Source organism: Molothrus aeneus, chromosome 17 (genome assembly GCF_037042795.1).
Source record: "Molothrus aeneus isolate 106 chromosome 17, BPBGC_Maene_1.0, whole genome shotgun sequence".
Classification (NCBI taxonomy): domain Eukaryota; kingdom Metazoa; phylum Chordata; class Aves; order Passeriformes; family Icteridae; genus Molothrus; species Molothrus aeneus.
The window spans coordinates 7,056,980-7,074,711 of record NC_089662.1 but is presented as its reverse complement, the minus strand read 5'-3'; the positions used below and the strand labels follow the sequence as shown (position 1 = coordinate 7,074,711).

Sequence of the window (17,732 nt, the reverse complement as noted above, 5' to 3'; positions counted from 1 at the left end):
GGCGGGGCTGTCTCTATGGGGCTGTCTCTATGGGGTGGGGCTGTCTTTACGGGGCCGTGTCCATGGGGCGGGGCCGCTCTCGGAGCGGACGTGACGCGCCTCTGAGGCGCTCCGGGGCCGCCCCGCAGCGATGGAGGCGCGGGAGCCGCTGCGGGACGTGCGCGGGGCGCTGCGGGCGGTGCTGGCGCGGCTGCGAGGTGCGGACCGGGGCCGGGGCCGGGGCCGGGCGGGGGTCGGGCCGAGCCGGGCCGGCTCCCCGCGGGCTGAGCTGTGTCTGTGCCGTTGCAGAGGGAGAGCCGAGCGAGGGCCGAGAGCCGTTCGAGCTGCCGCGCTTCTGGGACGCGCTAGGTACGGGCGGGGAGCGGCCGGGCCGGGCCGGGATTCGGGGGTGCCAGGGCCTGTCCGGGGCAGGGCTGCCATCCCCGCGGGTCTCCGGCTGAGGGACTCACGGAGTCACGGAATGGGCAAGCTTGGAAGAGAGAGATCTTGAAGATCATCAAGTTCAGCCGCTAATCGTTTGCTCAGCTGTAAACCATAAAGCACGTCAGTGCCAGATCCAGCCTCCTGAACATCCCCAGGGTTAGTGGCTCCTCCACCGCCCGTTCCTGTGCCTGACCACCCTAACTGGTCACCAAACGCTCCAAGGTGTGGCAAAGCAAAGGCCGATATAGAACCGTTCACACAAGGTTTATAAAGGTCCCTGTTAAAGCCTCCTGGCACATCCTGGTGAACAGGTCATGAACCAGGATGCAGACTGGGGTACACTACCAGCCAAGTGAGAAAAAGCAGACAGAAGCAATGCATGGCACAAATGCAGCAGGGAGTTTTTCTTTGTAGTGGGGTTTAGTGTATATGTTTGTATGGCTTGGGTGAAATGGTAAACAAGCAGTAGAATCAGAGCTGCTCCTCTGTTCTTTTATCTTTTACCTGAGTTACTTTCTCTTCTTTTGCTCCTGTTGGATTATTTTTTAGGTCAGACATTCCAAGTAACATCACAGGAAGCTACAAAGCTGAGTCTGGCATTCTCAAGGCCTCCACTACCTTCTGCAGAGGTGAGAGAAAGCCTTGACAGACCATGAAATTGCAGTGTGTTTGCAAGATTCAGGTCATTTGACTAAATGGGCTGTGTACTGTAGAGTGTATTAATATAATCCAAAAACTGCCCAGAGAACAAATTTCTCTAAGGTAGGGAGATATACTAAATAAAAATGTTCTTATATTCTTTTACAGCTACAACTTGTTGCTAATAGACAGATTTTTGGAGAATACAGACCTTAGGTTTAACAAAGAATATGCAATATTTTTGCTATCAGTTGGGAGAAGTTTATCATACAGGTGTTCAGAGGAGAGGAAAAAAAAAGACCTTCATTTCAGAATAATGATCTAAGTTACTTTTTCTTTTCTGATGCATGACCACCACACCAGGGAGTGTTTTGTTACTAAATCATGAGGCAGGCTAAGATGCATACAGCTTGCTTACGGTGACTTCTTCTTGTGCTGTATTTGTTTACTCAGAGCAGTCTGAAAGCCAGTGATTGCTTGGGAGGATTTCTAACTGTGGTGCAGCTGTGTGTTACTCATGGGTGATCCTTTTGCCTCTCTGTTTTCAGAACTGCCGGAAGCTGAGTGAGGATGTCCAAAATGCCATTCTTGCAGTTGCCACAGTGTACTACTGGCTACCCAAGGGCCAAGGTGAGCTAGTGAAGCAAGGCAGTCACCACTGTATAGGATGAGGGTTCTTTCACCACCACTATATAGAGAAACCCAGTGTTTCAGAGCCTAGTGAGGTCTGGTATCAGCAAGTTTTTATTAGCATGGTATCCCATTATCAGCTGTTCTGTAGACTTTGAACGTGTTTATGAGTGAGATACTTGTCTGTCTGCTGCTGCAGGTTTCCATCTGTGGGAGAGTGATGATGTAGGAAGTTGCGTAGTTGATTGAGCATTGAAATTTATGAAGTGTTGAAATCCTTGTCCAGAGTTCTTTTGGAACTGGGAAGGGTTTTCCTTTCTTCAGAATACATGTAGCTTCATTTATACAGTGTATCCACACAAACAGAGCAGTCTGTGTGTTCATCTTTGGCACTTGCTTTCTGTCAGTGCTGTCTTTGTGCCAACTTTCTTGCTCTTTCTCTGTCTCACCCAGGTACTACCCTTCGGAAGATGGTTCGAGATGCTACCACTGAAGTAGTGGAAGGGATGATCCAGCTCACAGACACAATTCTCAATGCCCCAGTGGAGAGGTTGTCATTTTCAATTGCACAGTTCTGTGATTTTTGTGATAATTTTTGGGAAAAAAGGCAAGAAAATGTTACAAGTATACTTGTCAGGAGGCAGTGAGGGCTTTACACAGACTTGGCATCCTAGTGACAAGCTGGTTGGTGACATCTTTGCAGCAGAACTTTTGCTGGTGTTTATCATCTTTGTTGTTGCAGAAAATGAAACAAACCACAGTCTAGCACAGTGCTGTTATTGACTCTGACCTTGAGGGTTTTGTTTTGTTTCAGCTTGTCTCAGGAACAGCTGATATCAACTGGAGGTGTGTGGGAGGCCTGTGAGCAAGTGTCTAACCTGCCACGAGGTGAGTGGTGTAAATGCAGAGCAACAGCTCCAGGATGCATTGTCTTGGAATATCAACAGCTTTTGCAAGGGCATTCCAGCTGGTACAATAAAAGCTGAATAGAGAATAACTCAAAAACTTGACTGGTTTTGAAATGTATAAGCTTGGAAACCAGGTCAGATTCTTTGTCTGACAACAGTGCAGCTCTGAGCTCTGCAGGAAGTTTGATCCTACAGTGATTGCAAGCCTGGATGGAGGTTGTTGCAAACTGATTTGAAACAGTGGGGTGCCACAGTTTTCATCCTTTTGCTTTTGCAGATAACCAGGCAGCAGTTGTGTCGGCTCTGGCTGCATCTCTAGGTGTGGTCAAGGATGCTGTGGAGGAGATGGAACATGTAAGGAAGCCCCTAAGCCTTAGAGGGACATGCAGTGGTGGGTTCATAGACTCAGAATATTCTGAATTGGAAGGGATACACGAGGATCATCAAGTCCAGCTCTTGGTCCTGCACAGGACCACCCAAACAATCCCACCGTGTGCCTGAGAGTTGTCCAAATGCTCCTTGAACTCTGGGAGGTTTGGGGCTGTGACCACTTCTCTGGGGAGCCTGTTCCAGTGCCCAGCCACCCTCTAGGGTGGTTCAGTGATGGAACACAGCAATTATTTTATTTACAGGCTTTAATATCAATTTGCTCTGACATGACATAGATTATTGTTTTATGCATGGATTTTAATGAGTTTTTATTCTCAAGCCTGGTTTACGTTGTATAAGATTTTCATAAAGCCATGTCCTGAATTGGGAATGAGGGAGGCAATTTAGAATCATGTAAGAGTTCACCAGGTTCTTGCTGTTTGCACTGTTAGACTGATGGTTTTTCTTAATCCAGTCATTTTAGCATTAACCAACTGAGATTTCTCCATTAATTGTTTTTATAATGTCTAGCTTATGCTTTCCCTTTGCTCCTGGGTGTTACTGGAATTGATGCTAGGCTCTGGATTTTCAGTGCCTCTGTGTTCTCAGGCACTGGTGGAAGGGCAGGATCCCTATGGGGACATCATGGAAGATGAAGAGCTGGGCTTTCGGGGCAACAGGGACACGTACTGGTCAGAGGCTGACAGGCAGCTGCTCAGCTCCTGCATGGGACTGATGAAAGCTTCTAAAGCCTGCCTGAAGAAGGTCTTGGCTGCAGTGAAGGCCCATGGCAAAGCTGATTCTCCAGAGCACATTGCACAGCTGGATGACCTGGCAGACATTGCTAATGAGATCAGCCCAAGGTAAGCAGGGTTCTCCCCTTGCTGCTTTTCCCTCTAGAGCAGTCCTCGTCTTTCTTTGAGGTCTTGAGTGAGGAGTTAGGAACAAGCTTTATGATACTGGAGCTGTGAGGAGGTGGTGGACACAGATGTGGTGGGAAGGCTGTTAAGCTGTTGAGGGTTGTGTAGGTCAGGAGAGAAGCATAGGGGATGGAGCTGTGACCACGTCTCACTCCATGGTGAGAGGGACACACAGATGACTGAGAAGGCAGTGGGAAGCATCCCATAGGTACAGCTGACATCTCTCTGTTGTTCCTGACCAATTCAGGATTGGGGCAGGCTTTGACCAGGGTGTGTGAGTTGTGCTATCAGAACATTCCTTCCTTGCTCCCCTCTTTTGTGTTCCAGTGTTGATGAGCTGGCACTGAGCATGTACCCACCTGTGAACCCATTGGCTGTGCGACTTAATGTGAGTATCTGCAGTCCTGATAGCTCAGTGTCTGCGTGTCTGCAGTCCTGATAGCTCAGTGTCTGAGTGTCTGCAGTCCTGATAGCTCAGTGTCTGAGCACCTGCACCTGGGACAGTGGCCTGGCTCTAGGGAATGGGAAGAAATCAGATTGGAGGGGTTCTGTGACTTCAGGGAGAGATGGGTACTAGTGACTGCCCCAGTAATAATTTCTTAGGGATGAAGAGTGCCATTTATTCTTGCACACTTAACTTCCTTCAGGTGGACACACATTCTGCATCTGTACCTCTTCAAGGTACTTAAAGCTTCAGCTCTGAACTATAATCCACCGAGATTTGCAGTGATAGAGCCTCAGGAAAGTGATGTCTAAGGCTGCCTAGGTACTGCAGATGTACTTCCTTTCTTGGGTAGTGCAGTCTTGCTCAAATAAAGCTATCCATTAAATGAAAAACTCTTACAGTGAGTGTATTTAAGCACTGAAACAAGCTGTTTGAGAAGCAATGGAGTCTGCATCTTTGGCAACACTGAAAACTTGACTAGGCAACCCTCTGGCAACCTGACTGAACTTTGAAACATCCCTAGCATCATAAATCAAGTACAAATCTCCTTGTATCTGGGATTTCTTTTATTCTTAATCGTGTTTCATGCCTTTGGCCAGTGGCTTGATTTTTTTTTTTAATAAAAAAGAAATTTAAAAACATTTTTAATATCAAATTGCATTAAAATCAATCACTTGCAACTTTGTACTTTAATATCAGTTACTAATTTCTAATAGGCTTATTAAAAAAAAAATAATGTATGCTTTAAAAAACAGGTGTTTTTTTTTACCTGTCACAGTCAGGAGTAGGTTGGGAGGCCCTTCCAGCATGGCAGTGATGGATAACTTCATTCTGCATCAGGATCCATGGCAGTTTTATTCATTCTAGGCTTTTGTGCATCCCTATAGTCCTCTTTTATTTTCCAGTACTGTTCAGACCCTCCTTTTCCTCTCATTTGGCTTACCTTATTTCCCTTTTGTTTCTTTCTAGGCTGCTAAATTGGCCTCAGTATTAACGAAAGTCTTAGAGATTGCCAAGTGAGTATGAGCTACAGTTTTGTAAGTGTGTGTTCCCTGCTATGAAGGTTGATTCCTTTCTGCCTCATGTCAAAGATGACTCATTTCTAGACAGCAGATGCTGGCATTTCAGAGCAATGATGATGTTATCTGGTCACAAAGGGATGGGAAAAAGATGCTAGGGATGATGGTGGTTCCTTATTTTGGGTTTGGGACTGCAGACATGAGTGTGGGTTCTTGCTCAAAGCCCTCTGGGGCTAGAGCAGCCCTGTTTTACTGCTGTGGTTATTCAGAACTTCACAATACCCCCGTGTTTGGATGCATAACACACCAGGAGGCTTCTCTAATGAATTTCCTCCCCTTTTGCAGGACAAGCCATGTATGTCCACCATCAGAGGAAGGCTGGGTGCAGTTTCTAACTGGTGCAGTAGATCACAACATGAACAAAGTCAAGAACTTCACACAGGGTCAGCTTTAACTCTTCTGTGCCTCCGCGTGTTGCTGCCACTGGCTCTGGCATCTGCACTTCCAGTGAACTTTGCTGTTCTTTGGCTGTTTGGAAAATGATGAGAACAGTGGAGGAGAGAAATTCACTGCTACTTGGAAGAACTTCTCCAGGAAGTTGCCCTTTGCCATGGCAAAGGTGTCATTTTGCTTGGATTCTTGGGATGATGCAGTTCTGCTTCTGAACGTGCCCCATTCTTTGGACATTACAGCTACTGTGGAGTTCAGAGAAAAATAAAACATTGCTAGATTTACATTAGTTGCTTTATCTGTCTTCAGAGGGCAAAGGATATATACAGAATGAAAGGGTCTTGCTTCTTTTGCAAGCAGCCCAGTGAATAATTATAAAATGTTCTGCACTGCTACTATTTCCTCTCTATTTCCTGTTCACTGTCTTAGAGACCAGTGAATGAGCTTTCTCTTATTTTCTCAGAAAGCAGCAGAAAATATTGTTTACTACCTTACCAATGTCAAGGATCTACAGGGGGAGATACCCCCTATATATATATATATAAAAATATATATCCCTTGAGACATGCTATGTCTATCATCACTTTAAAATTCCAGGATACCCTTTACTTTATCACAGGTAGGGCAGAAGACTTAAGCACTGGTGGACTCAGCACAGGTGTGGTGAGAACTGCCCTGTCTGCTTCAGCATTCAGCCCATGTTTGTCACAGTGAGGCTCAGCTTCTAAAACTGCAGAGCGGACATAGTGGCAGATGGGAGAGAGTCGAGTTTGTGCAAATAATCAAAATCAGATATGGTTTTAAATATAACTTTTATTAAACTGTTAACATCTGTGTTTGCCCATGATCAGGGCACAGATCACAGCCACTCTTTGGTAAGGACCTGTTCTGAGCTGGCCTCAGGCAGCTGCAATGTTGGTTGTTCTGTAGCTCTTCAGGTTGTGGAGCTGGAGGCAGGTAAGACATGCAGTGAGTCTGCTGGGCCCTGCTCGGGTGGGGGTGAATGGGATTTCCAGCTCTTGAGTGCTTTTAGCTTGCACAGAGCCCAACCTGAAAGGAGAGAAAGGATCATACAGGAATGACCCTCTTTGTGTTCTTAGTTTCCTGTGTCTGGGATATGCATTAGCTAGACAGGAATGTGGTGCCAAAAAGAAGGAAAGGAATGAAAAGAAATAGAAGAAATCTTGAACTACCACAGTGAAATCGTCATCTAACAGTAGTTTGGGAGGGAGATAGGACAGGAGAGTTGAAGCCCTCCATGGAGATATCTAAGGGGACTTTCTCCTAATGCAGCTTCTTGAGACAAATGTGGGGTGTTTGTCATGTGAAGGGGAGCATAGACAGCAAAAGGAAAAAAAGGTACCAGCCCCTTTGGTGGCTCTTGGCTAAGTCACATTTGCCTGGTTCTTCAGCAGAGAAGAGGAAGATACCACTGTCTTTATTTTTTACAGTGGGTAATGGATGGAAAGATGCCATAAACAGTACAGTTTTACTCCACTTAAGGATGTTCAACTTGCTCACTGGAAAGTAATTGATTTCTCAAGAGCAAATAATTTCAAAATTTCATAGCTCATTTCAGTGCCCTCTAACTTTGTCTTATTTCATGTGTGTTTCTGACTAAGTCTTGTGGCATTTCTTTGGTTATCCTTTTTGTTGGCAGGAGGTTTTCCTTTTGCTGTCTATGTCTTTGATGTTGAAGCTTTTACAGATGCTGTATTGGCTTCAACTTGGGTATTGCACATCTGTTGAAAGTTCTCTTAGCTGGGTTTTCTCCTTTTCAGCATGAAAATCATCTGTATTATCTGTAAATAAAGGATGGGATGCTCGGGGCTTTACGCCATAGTGATATCTTCCTGCCATGTTGTTGCCTGGTTATTTTTGGGGACAGCCTTTCCTGTGCGAGGGTTTCTCTTGCTTGTATTGTGTCTCTTTTTCCATTTGCTGTTCTTGGATCATCACTTTGCCCTTACCTGTAATTCCTTTGTCTGTAAATGAGCCCTCGCCCTGTGACTGCTATCACACACTGCTCCAGGGGCTCCATGAGGGGGTTTTGGAGGCTGATCTTTGCTGTGCTGGGCTCATACTGGACCATGTTTTCTGGGAACTGTTGAAAGAAGCAAATGGGCTGAAACTGAGAGAAGAAAATATATTCTTCTATGATTAAAGGGAGCTGTATGATTTTTCCGTGCCTGAGGTACCATTTGCCAGAAGAGGCAAAGTCCAGCTTAATTTCTTCTGCTCTGCTTTCTCAGAGAGTCCCAGAACTCAGCAGAATTGTTTTGCTGCTTATGACTGTAAAAGCTGTTTTCTCCCCACTGCGGTGGCAGAATGGCAGCCCAATCTTACCTCAATGGTGAGAGGGGAATCACCAATGCTGATTTCTTCCTGTGCCAGGTACATGAAGGAGGAGTCCTCGTCTCTGAGCACAGCAGTCAGCCTGAGCAGTTGGTTCTCTCCCAGCTCTTTTCCAAACCATGTGTAAGGCACAGAGACCTTCAAGTTATTGACTGGAACAGAGTGGTGAAGCAAGAAGTGATGAATGCAGCCTGGTCTTTCCCTGCATGACACCTAGGGGTGTTCAGTGCCCAACATTGAACTAAAAGCTGCAGCATTTAAATGCTAAAGTGACCTCAAGTGGATTTGCAGATTGAAAATCTCTAAGGTGATGTTGCCAAAGTGTTTTACTTCACAGAATGGGTGAGGTTGGAATGGACAATAGTGGATTATCTGGTCCAACCTCCCTGCCCAAGCAGGATCACCCCGGGGCACAGGATTGTGTCCAGTCGATTCTGGAATATCTCCCATTAGGGAGACTTCACAATCTCTCTGGGAAATCACCTAGAATCAACTATTCAGCCAACCTTTTGTAAACCTAGGGCTAGGAGAACTTTTCTGAAATGAGAGCACTAGAGGACTTTTCTAGCCATGCACCCAGGAGAGTCCTTACCTGAATTGCCGTGGAGGTTAAAATGAAACTCCTCCTTCCAAAGCTGGGCAATGGGCACACCATTATAATGCAGAGCCTGGATCCCAACTACCAGATGAGTAGCCTTTTCTCTATCAGTGTGGTTAAACACTTCAATGGAAAGTGTCATATCTTGTCCCAGTTGCAAAGAACTTGACTGGAAGTGGATGAAAAGGTTGACTGGCTCTTCCAGAGCAGTAGGAATGAATATAAACTGTGTGCTGCTGGTGGTTGTCTCAAGTTCCTTCATGTTTCTGCAGGCTTTGTCAAGTACTTTTTTTTCCTGGAGAGAACCTGTCACAAAAAAAAAGGAAGCCCATACTTTGGTTCTGTTTCCTGTTTACTAGTGAGAAGCAGCAGGAGAATGGCATTGATTTCTCCTGGTAGTACTGAAGGTAACTGTTTCTAAGAACATAGAGAGATAGCCTTTTGTGCTTCTGGTTGGATGAGTTGGACAGCTTCAGCTGTCAGGATATTCAATGGATGTGCCTGACAGATTCTACTTGGCAATAGTTGTCATAGTTTTAAAAACACCTTGGTTTTAAAAAACATTTCAGAGTAGAGGAAGCAGCTGATTTTTTGTTGCTGTAGCTAAGGCACAGTTCCTGCTCTCATGTGTGGAGAAGGTGCAGTTGTCTCCTGGAGCCATGGAGACAAGCCACAGGTCAAGATGGGGTGTAATGGTTGAGCCAGGGAAACAGCACTCAGATTCTGAAGGGGGGAGCTGCTTGTTGGGGGAGAGATTTAGGCAGTATCTGAGAGCACAACAGTCCTTTTCAGAAAGCTGGAGTCTGAAATACATCTATCCATATTTATATTACAGAGGTGATGGGAGGTGGATGTACAGAGTGTAGAGATAACAGAAATCAGAAAGGTATTCCAGACATGAAAGTGCTTGGTGAACAAACACCTGGTGTTCCACAGACCTTAATGCCATTAAGCAGGGTGAAGTTTGGGTGATGACCTCTCCTTTGGCTCTGTAGACAGAGAGAATGAGGTGTTCTAGTGCCACTGAAGAAGGGGAGGTAGTGAGAAGTGGATGACCCTGGTGCTCTGGTTTGGCTCTGCTCTGGTCTTTTACTCCTGATTTGTGATAGTGACAGGGAATGTGCTCAGCCTGTGCCTGCCCATACCTTCAGGATATTTGTAGTTTTGTGTGATGTCCTCACAGCGCTCACTGCCCACACTCTTGGTGCTGATGTTGTTACCAGTGTATTTTGTGCCACCAAAAGCTGGCTTGAGGGTGTCATCTGCTTTGTGTATCCACACGTGACACTTGGCATTGATGGCAGCAAAGAAGTAGCAGACATCATAATCAACCTGTGTGTCCCCTTCCTTGATGGCATGAACAGGGGCTGGCCCACAGAAGGATAGACCTGAAGAGAAAATGTGGTCCAGTTAAGAATTCAGATGCTTTCCCAACTAAGTACATCCAATGGATGTACTTCCCAACTAAACCCATCCTTAGTTTACACCTATACTGGTGAAATATCTAGTTTAGGAGGCCATTAGGAAGCAGTGATAGAGCTCTTAGAACCACATGAGCTGCACAAACCAAACAGATAAATGATAGTTTTGTGCCTAAGTCAACAGGGTAAGTTCCTGTCTTTTTGCATCTTTCCCCTGGAAGATGGGAAAGGAGGAATATTGAACAGCTTTATTTGCCCCTGCTTCACTTCCCCCCACCCTTGCTCTGATATCTTACCCTTGCTCTGATATCTTACCCTTGCTTTTTTCCTGGCAGGTGGCATCCAGCGCCTGCCACCCACTGTACTCTGGTAGCAAGTCTGAACGATCCATCCAGCATTCATTCCAAACGTGGAAGGTCCTGCAAGAGCCAACAGCATGAGCTTATATCCAGGGACTGAGCCCTGAGGTACAGTAAAGCTTTTGCCAAACCACAGCTTGTTAGTGCTCCCTTGAAGGAGTTCAGTTCATATTGAGAAGAGCAAGAGTTGTGTGTGGAGAAACAAGTGGAGTTTCTGCAGCAGGACTGGGCTATCATTCTTCCTTTGTGGGCTCTAGAAACAAGGCACTCTTGAGTTTGGGTTGCAGCAGTTTATCAAGAACAAGTCTTGTAGACAGGATTTCAGCTGAGCTGTCTCCTGTCACCTCCTTGCAGCTGTTTTACCTCTTTCCTTTCCCCTGGGTTTCATTTCCCACGTCCAAGTATTGGCTCAAATTCTTGCTGGGGCCCTGCCATGTGTTCTTACCAGACACGAGCACTCTTGTCCTGTGTCAGCAGTGTCCCATCCTCATCATAGTACTCATCCACACTCAGGCTGCTCTTGGTGTTGTGAGCCCAGGTAAAGCCAGTGACCACCCTGGTGGGAATTCCCAGGCACCTCAAAACTGTGCAGAAGAGAGAGCTGTGAATCAGTTGTGCACCCTGCCCCAAGGGTGCCTCTGCTGATAGATGTAGAGCCTCTTCTGGTGCTAGGCCTGTTAGGAATGGCACCAGGATTGCTGTTTGGACTTTGCAAAAGGCATCCCTCCCTCAGGAAATAAAATTCACATGTGCATTCAGTGAATGGATGTACTGATCCTCTCATCTCAAAGGCAGTGATGCTGGGTGTGGTGGACACTAAAGATGTGCCTCTCCCCCGAGGATGAAAGGCTGCAGCAGCCCCGAGGATGAAAGGCCTGAGCACAGGGCTGCAGCAAACACACCTGTACCTGAGCACAGGACTGCAGCAAACACCCAGCACCCCTGTACCTGAGCACAGGGCTGCAGCAAACACCCAGCACCCCTGTACCTGAGCACAGGACTGCAGCAAACACCCAGCACCCCTGTACCTGAGCACAGGGCTGCAGCAAACACCCAGCACCCCTGTACCTGAGCACAGGACTGCAGCAAACACCCAGCACCCCTGTACCTGAGCACAGGACTGCAGCAAACACCCAGCACCCCTGTACCTGAGCACAGGACTGCAGCAAACACCCAGCACCCCTGTACCTGAGCACAGGACTGCAGCAAACACCCAGCACCCCTGTACCTGAGCACAGGACTGCAGCAAACACCCAGCACCCCTGTACCTGAGCACAGGACTGCAGCAAACACCCAGCACCTCCCGGAGCGCACGGGCTGGAATTGGGATGCAATCCACTGCTGGAGGATGGGGCTGCTTCCCAGCCACTTGGAAGGGGGTGTCCCATTATGGTGTTGCCCAGGCTCATATTCTGTCAGGCTTCTAAACTCACTGCAGTTCAGCTGCAGAGAAGGAGGAGAGAAAGATATAGGAAGGAATTGCCTCTCTTTGGTAGGTCCACCTGATCCTGTTTGTGGAAGCTGCTCCCAAAGCAGATGAAACCAGAAGGACTTTTTTGTGTGTCATAGTTGAGCAGAACAGGGGCAGCAGTCTCCTCTGAGATTTATTCAGTAAGTGCATTTTCACTGCTAAGAACCTCCTGCAGCACTACGTGTCTGCTGAGGGAGTATCAGGACAGGCTGGAGATGGGCAGGAGGTGTTGTTTGGAACAGGCTTCCTCTTTGGTCAATGGTTTGGGGGTAAGAAGGTGCCCCCAGCTCGGGTCAGGGCTGCTCTGTGCCCTCCTTACCATGGCAGCAGCTGCTCTGCAGACATGGACAGGGCTTCTGCGCTGGGCAGGATCCTTTTCTCTTTGGGAGTGCTCCCCCAGAGCCAGCAGGATGAAGCAGATGTCAAGCATATCCTCCTCAAACTGAAACAAGAGCACATCACTGCAGGAAATTCTCCGTGAACTTTTGTTCTCTTGAGTCCCTACGAGGGTTTGTGACTGTGCAGATTGTTTCTCCCTTTCTGCTGATGGTTTTAGGTAAGTGGGCTGTGAAGGAGGGCAGAGATCTGCAGGGGGAGCTGAGGACAGACCTCCAACTTTATTGAAGGTGGGGAATGCATCAGCATGAAACTGTGTTCCCTGATTGAGGGAAATTGATGCTTTTCTGTAAGGGGATAGAATATAAGAAAATAAAGATGGTGTAGAAAGTAATCTCACCCCTAAGGAGTTGCAGCTGGGTCAATTATCAAAGATTAGGAACAGGCCTGACTTTAACAGGCCACAGCTGTGACCAATGAGAAGAAGATGCTATAAAAGAGTGGGGGTGGCTGGTTGAGAAGGGAACTGGAGTCAGTTGGCTGCTTTGTGAAGGAGAAAGAGTCAGTGCTCTGAGGAGCTGCCCATGAGAAACACCAAGCAGGTATGAAACTTTTGTGATAAGGAGATAACAGTATGGAACCCCTGTGATAAGGTGACAACACTTTTCTGGCACAGAGACACTTTTATGATCTGCTGGCACAAAAGTGAAATAATCACTGGCTATGTCAGATGGCCTCAGACAAACAGAAAGATCTTCTTGTCCTCACTTTACCTGTAAGATAGAGACAGTATTATTGAGCTCTGTTAAATGCTTTTATACCTGTTGATGAAAGGAAGGCACACAAAGCTCAGATACAGAGCAATGCATTCCTTTATAGAGGATAGCCTGAGAGGGAAGCTAAAATTTCATGTGCTGGGTTATAGGACTTCATAGACAGGTCCTTGTTCTCCTGCACAGGAGGAAGTGGGTGCAGAGAACATGGAGATGAATAGAGCTCTTTCATCAGAGTTTCCTGTACACACCAGGTTTATGCACCTTTTCTCTGCTGGTGATTGGAAGAGAGCACAGACATATTGGACCTCTTGCTTACCTGACTGAAGTCCCAGGGTTGGGCTAGGATTGCATTTTCAGTCCCCTGGTAGATGATGCCATCTTGGTTTAAGATGTACTCCTGCCGCTGTGCCTCATTAGCCAGGAACACCTCATCATCTGGATTAGAGGAAAAAAGCATCAGGAAGAAAGCATTGCTGGTCTCAGATGCACTAGCATCTCTCATGCATCAGCAGATTCCACTGTGGTTTGGCAGTCCCTGGCATTCTGCCCTGAAAAATACCTCAGACTGTAAATCAGACAGGAAAGAAGAATTTCATTGTCATCTCCATTGCCTTGTCCAAAAAGCTCCTCTGGACCCAGGCTGTTGCACTGGCTGGCTCTTCTACTCTCCTGGCTGATGAGGTCTAATACTAAGAAGGATACAGTGGCCTTAACCAAACCAATTATAATCTTGACTCATCCTAAAATCTCTATTATAGGAAACACATTTTTTCCCTTAGCAGAAGGACAGGGCTCTTGCAGTGCAGTACTCCAGGAAGAGGCAGAAGTGCTGAGGCAGGAAAATTTGGGCTCTATGAACCCCTACCTCTCTCCTGAGGTGCTGTGGGGAGCAGGGCAGGAGTGGAAGGAGCACTGGGTGAGTCAGCCCCAGCCTCCCTCCATGGAGGCAGTGCCACAGCTCCAAAGTGTTTTTTGTGAAGTGGCTGATCCCAGCCTGCCTTTCTGTTTCTGACCACCTACCTCTGCACCAGGGATTAAAGAGGAGGGTGAAGTTGCCCAGGAGCTGAGGGGATTTGGAGGCACGGAAAAGCAGAGTGTACTGGCCAATGGGGGCATTGGCAGGTGTGTTCACACGCAGGGTCCAGAAGTTTGGGTCCTGTTCTTCCACTGCTGCACTCCACTGCTTCTGGTCTCCCAGGCTGGAGATGGGAAATTCAGCCTGGATTTCATCTGCTTTGGAAGAATGTGGTCCTGCAGACAAAGAAATCTGGTTGTGTTTATTCCAAACATTGTTTATTCCTCACGTGTGCAGCCTGCAGGGACCTTGTCTATCTCTGGAGCCACAGCTCTCCTTGTGAGAGGGCCGTGACCCTTTAGCAGCTCAATGCCCACTGAACCTTGCTAAGGTCAGGAATGCACTCAGGCCTCCCTGCTTGACAGTAAGATGTGCTTTCCCTAGATTTGTAGCAACCAGGAATGGCCAGAATGGTGCAGCCCTGCTGTTCCTGTGGAATTTGGTGTCTTGTAACAGAAGTCAGAGCCCAGTGCTCACAATATGGTGAAACAAGCTGGGGCTGAAAGCTGCTGCCCTTCTCAGGGCTCTCACTAGAAAACACTCTAACAGAAAAACCTGTGACAGGCCAGCTAGGTTTGAACATTCCTAACCCCAAAAGCCAGAAGAGATCCCATGAGCATTTTGTAACCATGGAATAGTGAAGCTGTGTTGGTTGTTGTGTGCAGTGTCTCTTCTGGAAGGGATCTGGTTGTGATCCTGCAGGAGACTCTGCTTTGCCTCACATAAACAGTTCACTGGCCCCACATCTAAATTTGGCACCCCTGCCCAGCTCTGGAGATGGCTTTTGCCCCCAGCTCTGTTCCTCAGGTGGGCGGAGGAGCAGAGCTCTGGTAGGTTTGTACTGGCATTACCTGTCTGTACGATGAGGAAGGTCCTCTTCATCTGCTTCAGGTAGTTGTGTACTGGAGCTGAGAAGCTCACAGTGATGGTGAATGGCTGTCCCCGCCTCACTATGAGCCTTTTAGTGCTGATTTCTTCTGTGTGGTGGCTTTTGTTATTCTCTGGGATCATGAAATCACATTTTTGGATGCTCAGACCTGTAGTGTGAGAAGGTACAGAATGAGTTTGGGGCTGTGAGCTGGCTGTAGTCAGGCCCTGAGCCACATTCTGGGGATGACAAACAGCTGATTGAGTGGAGAAACACCCATTCTCCCCCTGCCTTTGAGACTTTCTATCCAGTAATGGTGGGGACTTCACTCTGAGCTTGGCTGGTCTGGGGTTGAGCGACTGTTGAGCTGCCTTTGCTTACACCTGACATCATTAAGTGCAACCTTCACTGCTGGTTCAAATGCACACCTGGATCAAACACCAGTTTTCCTACTTTGTACCACATCAGCTGACAATGCCATGCAGGAGACAGGAAAGATCCTCCTCCTGTCTCCTACACAAGCTTTATACACATCATATGTGCTCCTGTCCAGCGCCAGAAGACAGAAAAAAAATTGTCACAATTTCAAGCACCCAGTTACTCCCTGTTTTGTCTCAGCTTTGGGATCATCCTGACCTTATTTACCTCTTTGGCTTGTAGCCCATCACTAAGATCCTTGGCCCTGTGGGTTGTAACTGCTGCCCCTTATGTGACACATGCTCGTCTCTCTCTTGCAGCTAAAAACTTTTAAGTCCATAAATAATTTCTCTGCTGTCTAAACTGATTGCTCCTGTGCTGAAGCCATAACTGCTCTCTGCAGATTTCACTGCTCTGCTTTCTCCTGATGTCTTGTCCTGTCTCGTCCTCTGCATTGATACCTTCCCCCATTGTGGTTGTCCCTTCTGTGTTTGTTGGGGACTCTTACTGGATTGTGTGCTCTGTTTCTCTTTTCCCCACATAATTTTTTTTCCCATGTGATGTTTTCAGTGAAAGATTCTGGTCTGGCTTTCAAATCCCCTCATGGCTGTCCCAGTCCAGAGCCCTGCACCAGTTCAGGCCTTATGGAGCCAGCTCTGACCTCATCTGTTTTCTTCTCTGTGATGAAGATGTCTGTTCTGTCTGTCTTGTAGATCAGTGAGTGGAGTCTGGCTCCCTCTCCCTCATACGGCTTTTCATGGATCTTAGTGTCACTTTCTTCAAGGTTGTCTGGAGCCTTGTTTCCCTGCTCCAGAGGCTCAAACACTTGGGCATCTCTCTGTTTCAGTCGTGTTGTCTCCTTAATTCCTCCCACCCCCTCATTCCCTGTGCTGAGGATTCATCACCTTTGCTTCCAAACCCTCACCTGTCTGCCTTAGCTGCTTCTTACTGCTCCTCAGCCTCCTCTCAGGAGGAGAGGCTTTTGATTGCTGAGCCTTTTTGTGCAGTCTGCCATGCAGACTGAGCTCCCTAAGCCTTTAGAGCACTTGGCTCCTGCCCTGCAAGCTCAGCCCTTCCCCAAGCCTCATGAACTCTGTCTTGGAGCTCGAACTGTTGTTCTTCCTGACACACAGCTGGCAAATGCTTGGAGCTAACAAAAATGATTTTTGCTTACCTTGTCCCATGGCTGGTTCTGGGAACCATGAAAATATTCAGCTTCTCCTTGCTCTGGTGGGCAGTGGCTCCTTCCTCCAGCTGTGTTAAAAACTGTCCTCTTGCAAAGCTGTTTGCTTGATTTCTTTGCACAGGGTGGGACGTGGTGTTGCCACCTTTCCAGCTTATCTGGTGTGCAGATGTTGAGGACTCTTTTATCTCTCAGACCACACTGAAGACAGGCTACAGATGAGGTGAAGTTCCACAGCAGGCTGTGAAGCATTTAGAGACAGCCAGTGACAATTCCTTCAAGGAGCTGTGCACTGAGGAGCCCAGAGTAGGAAATGCAGGTCTTAATATGGCTCTGAACAATGCACAGATGCACTTCCAATGGCAGTTTTGGACAACTGCTGTCCAACATTGACCCCAAGCTACTTAGATCCTAAACCCTTCAAGGAGTTAAAAAATACACTCAGTGCATCCATTGCTCTTGTGCCTAATTCAGAAAAGTGAAACCACTTAAAATGAGAAAATATGTTACAAGAAACAACTGAATTTGTGTAGCTTAATGGAGATTATTTAAAAATATTGAGCAGGAGACTTGGACTAAATAGGTTCCTAAAGTTGCTGTAATATAAAAAGAATGTCACTGGATTGATAATAATTGGTCAAAGGACAAGAAATAAGATATCAGAAATGAAAAGCTTTCACTCTGGAGTGAGTCATCAATAGTTTTGCAGAAACCTATCATCTCCAACAAACTCAAAAATAAATTGAGAAGTTGATTACAATAATATAGTCCAGTGAGTTTGGTGGTTTTCTAGTATTCCTTTATTAAATTTTACAATTGTTTGCTTACATGTGTCATTTAAGCTAGAAACAAACTCTCTTGAGTTTTAGTTTTTTACAGCATGGCCTTATCTGTATAGATTCACAGGATAACTGCAGAGTGGTTGAGGCTGGAGGGGACCTCAGAGGTCATCTTGTCCCAGCTCCTGCTCCAGCAGGGTCACCAAGGGCTGCTGCTCCCCTCTTGCAGTGATGAGCCCAGCTCTGGGCACTGCACTGCAGGTGTGGCCTCAGCAGCGCTGCCTAAGGCCG

At 47.0% G+C, this 17,732-nt stretch overlaps 2 protein-coding genes across 3 annotated transcripts; one reads left to right on the top strand and one right to left on the bottom strand.

Moving 5' to 3' along the window:
• Positions 1-83: 83 nt before the first annotated feature.
• CCNDBP1 (cyclin D1 binding protein 1) lies at positions 84-7,656 on the top strand. Of its 2 annotated transcripts, none has more exons than XM_066561640.1 (11): positions 84-197; positions 289-348; positions 973-1,052; positions 1,611-1,692; positions 2,146-2,242; positions 2,507-2,580; positions 2,878-2,954; positions 3,579-3,832; positions 4,217-4,277; positions 5,304-5,350; positions 5,699-7,656. In XM_066561640.1, the coding sequence occupies exons 1-11, from the start codon at positions 131-133 to the stop codon at positions 5,805-5,807; spliced, it is 1,008 nt and encodes a 335-aa protein (XP_066417737.1). In that variant the 5' UTR covers positions 84-130; the 3' UTR covers positions 5,808-7,656. The 2 variants fall into 2 exon arrangements, with proteins under 2 accessions (XP_066417737.1, XP_066417736.1); XM_066561639.1 differs by having other exon boundaries at positions 2,878-2,991; positions 3,562-3,832.
• On the bottom strand, positions 6,599-16,756 carry EPB42 (erythrocyte membrane protein band 4.2). The gene is made up of 13 exons (XM_066561638.1): positions 16,654-16,756; positions 15,046-15,231; positions 14,140-14,370; positions 13,436-13,554; positions 12,327-12,449; positions 11,805-11,979; positions 10,982-11,120; positions 10,493-10,596; positions 9,902-10,144; positions 8,751-9,062; positions 8,150-8,310; positions 7,774-7,907; positions 6,599-6,853 (listed from the first exon to the last, which is right to left on the bottom strand). The coding sequence occupies exons 1-13, from the start codon at positions 16,661-16,663 to the stop codon at positions 6,703-6,705; spliced, it is 2,088 nt and encodes a 695-aa protein (XP_066417735.1). The 5' UTR covers positions 16,664-16,756; the 3' UTR covers positions 6,599-6,702.
• Positions 16,757-17,732: the final 976 nt, after the last annotated feature.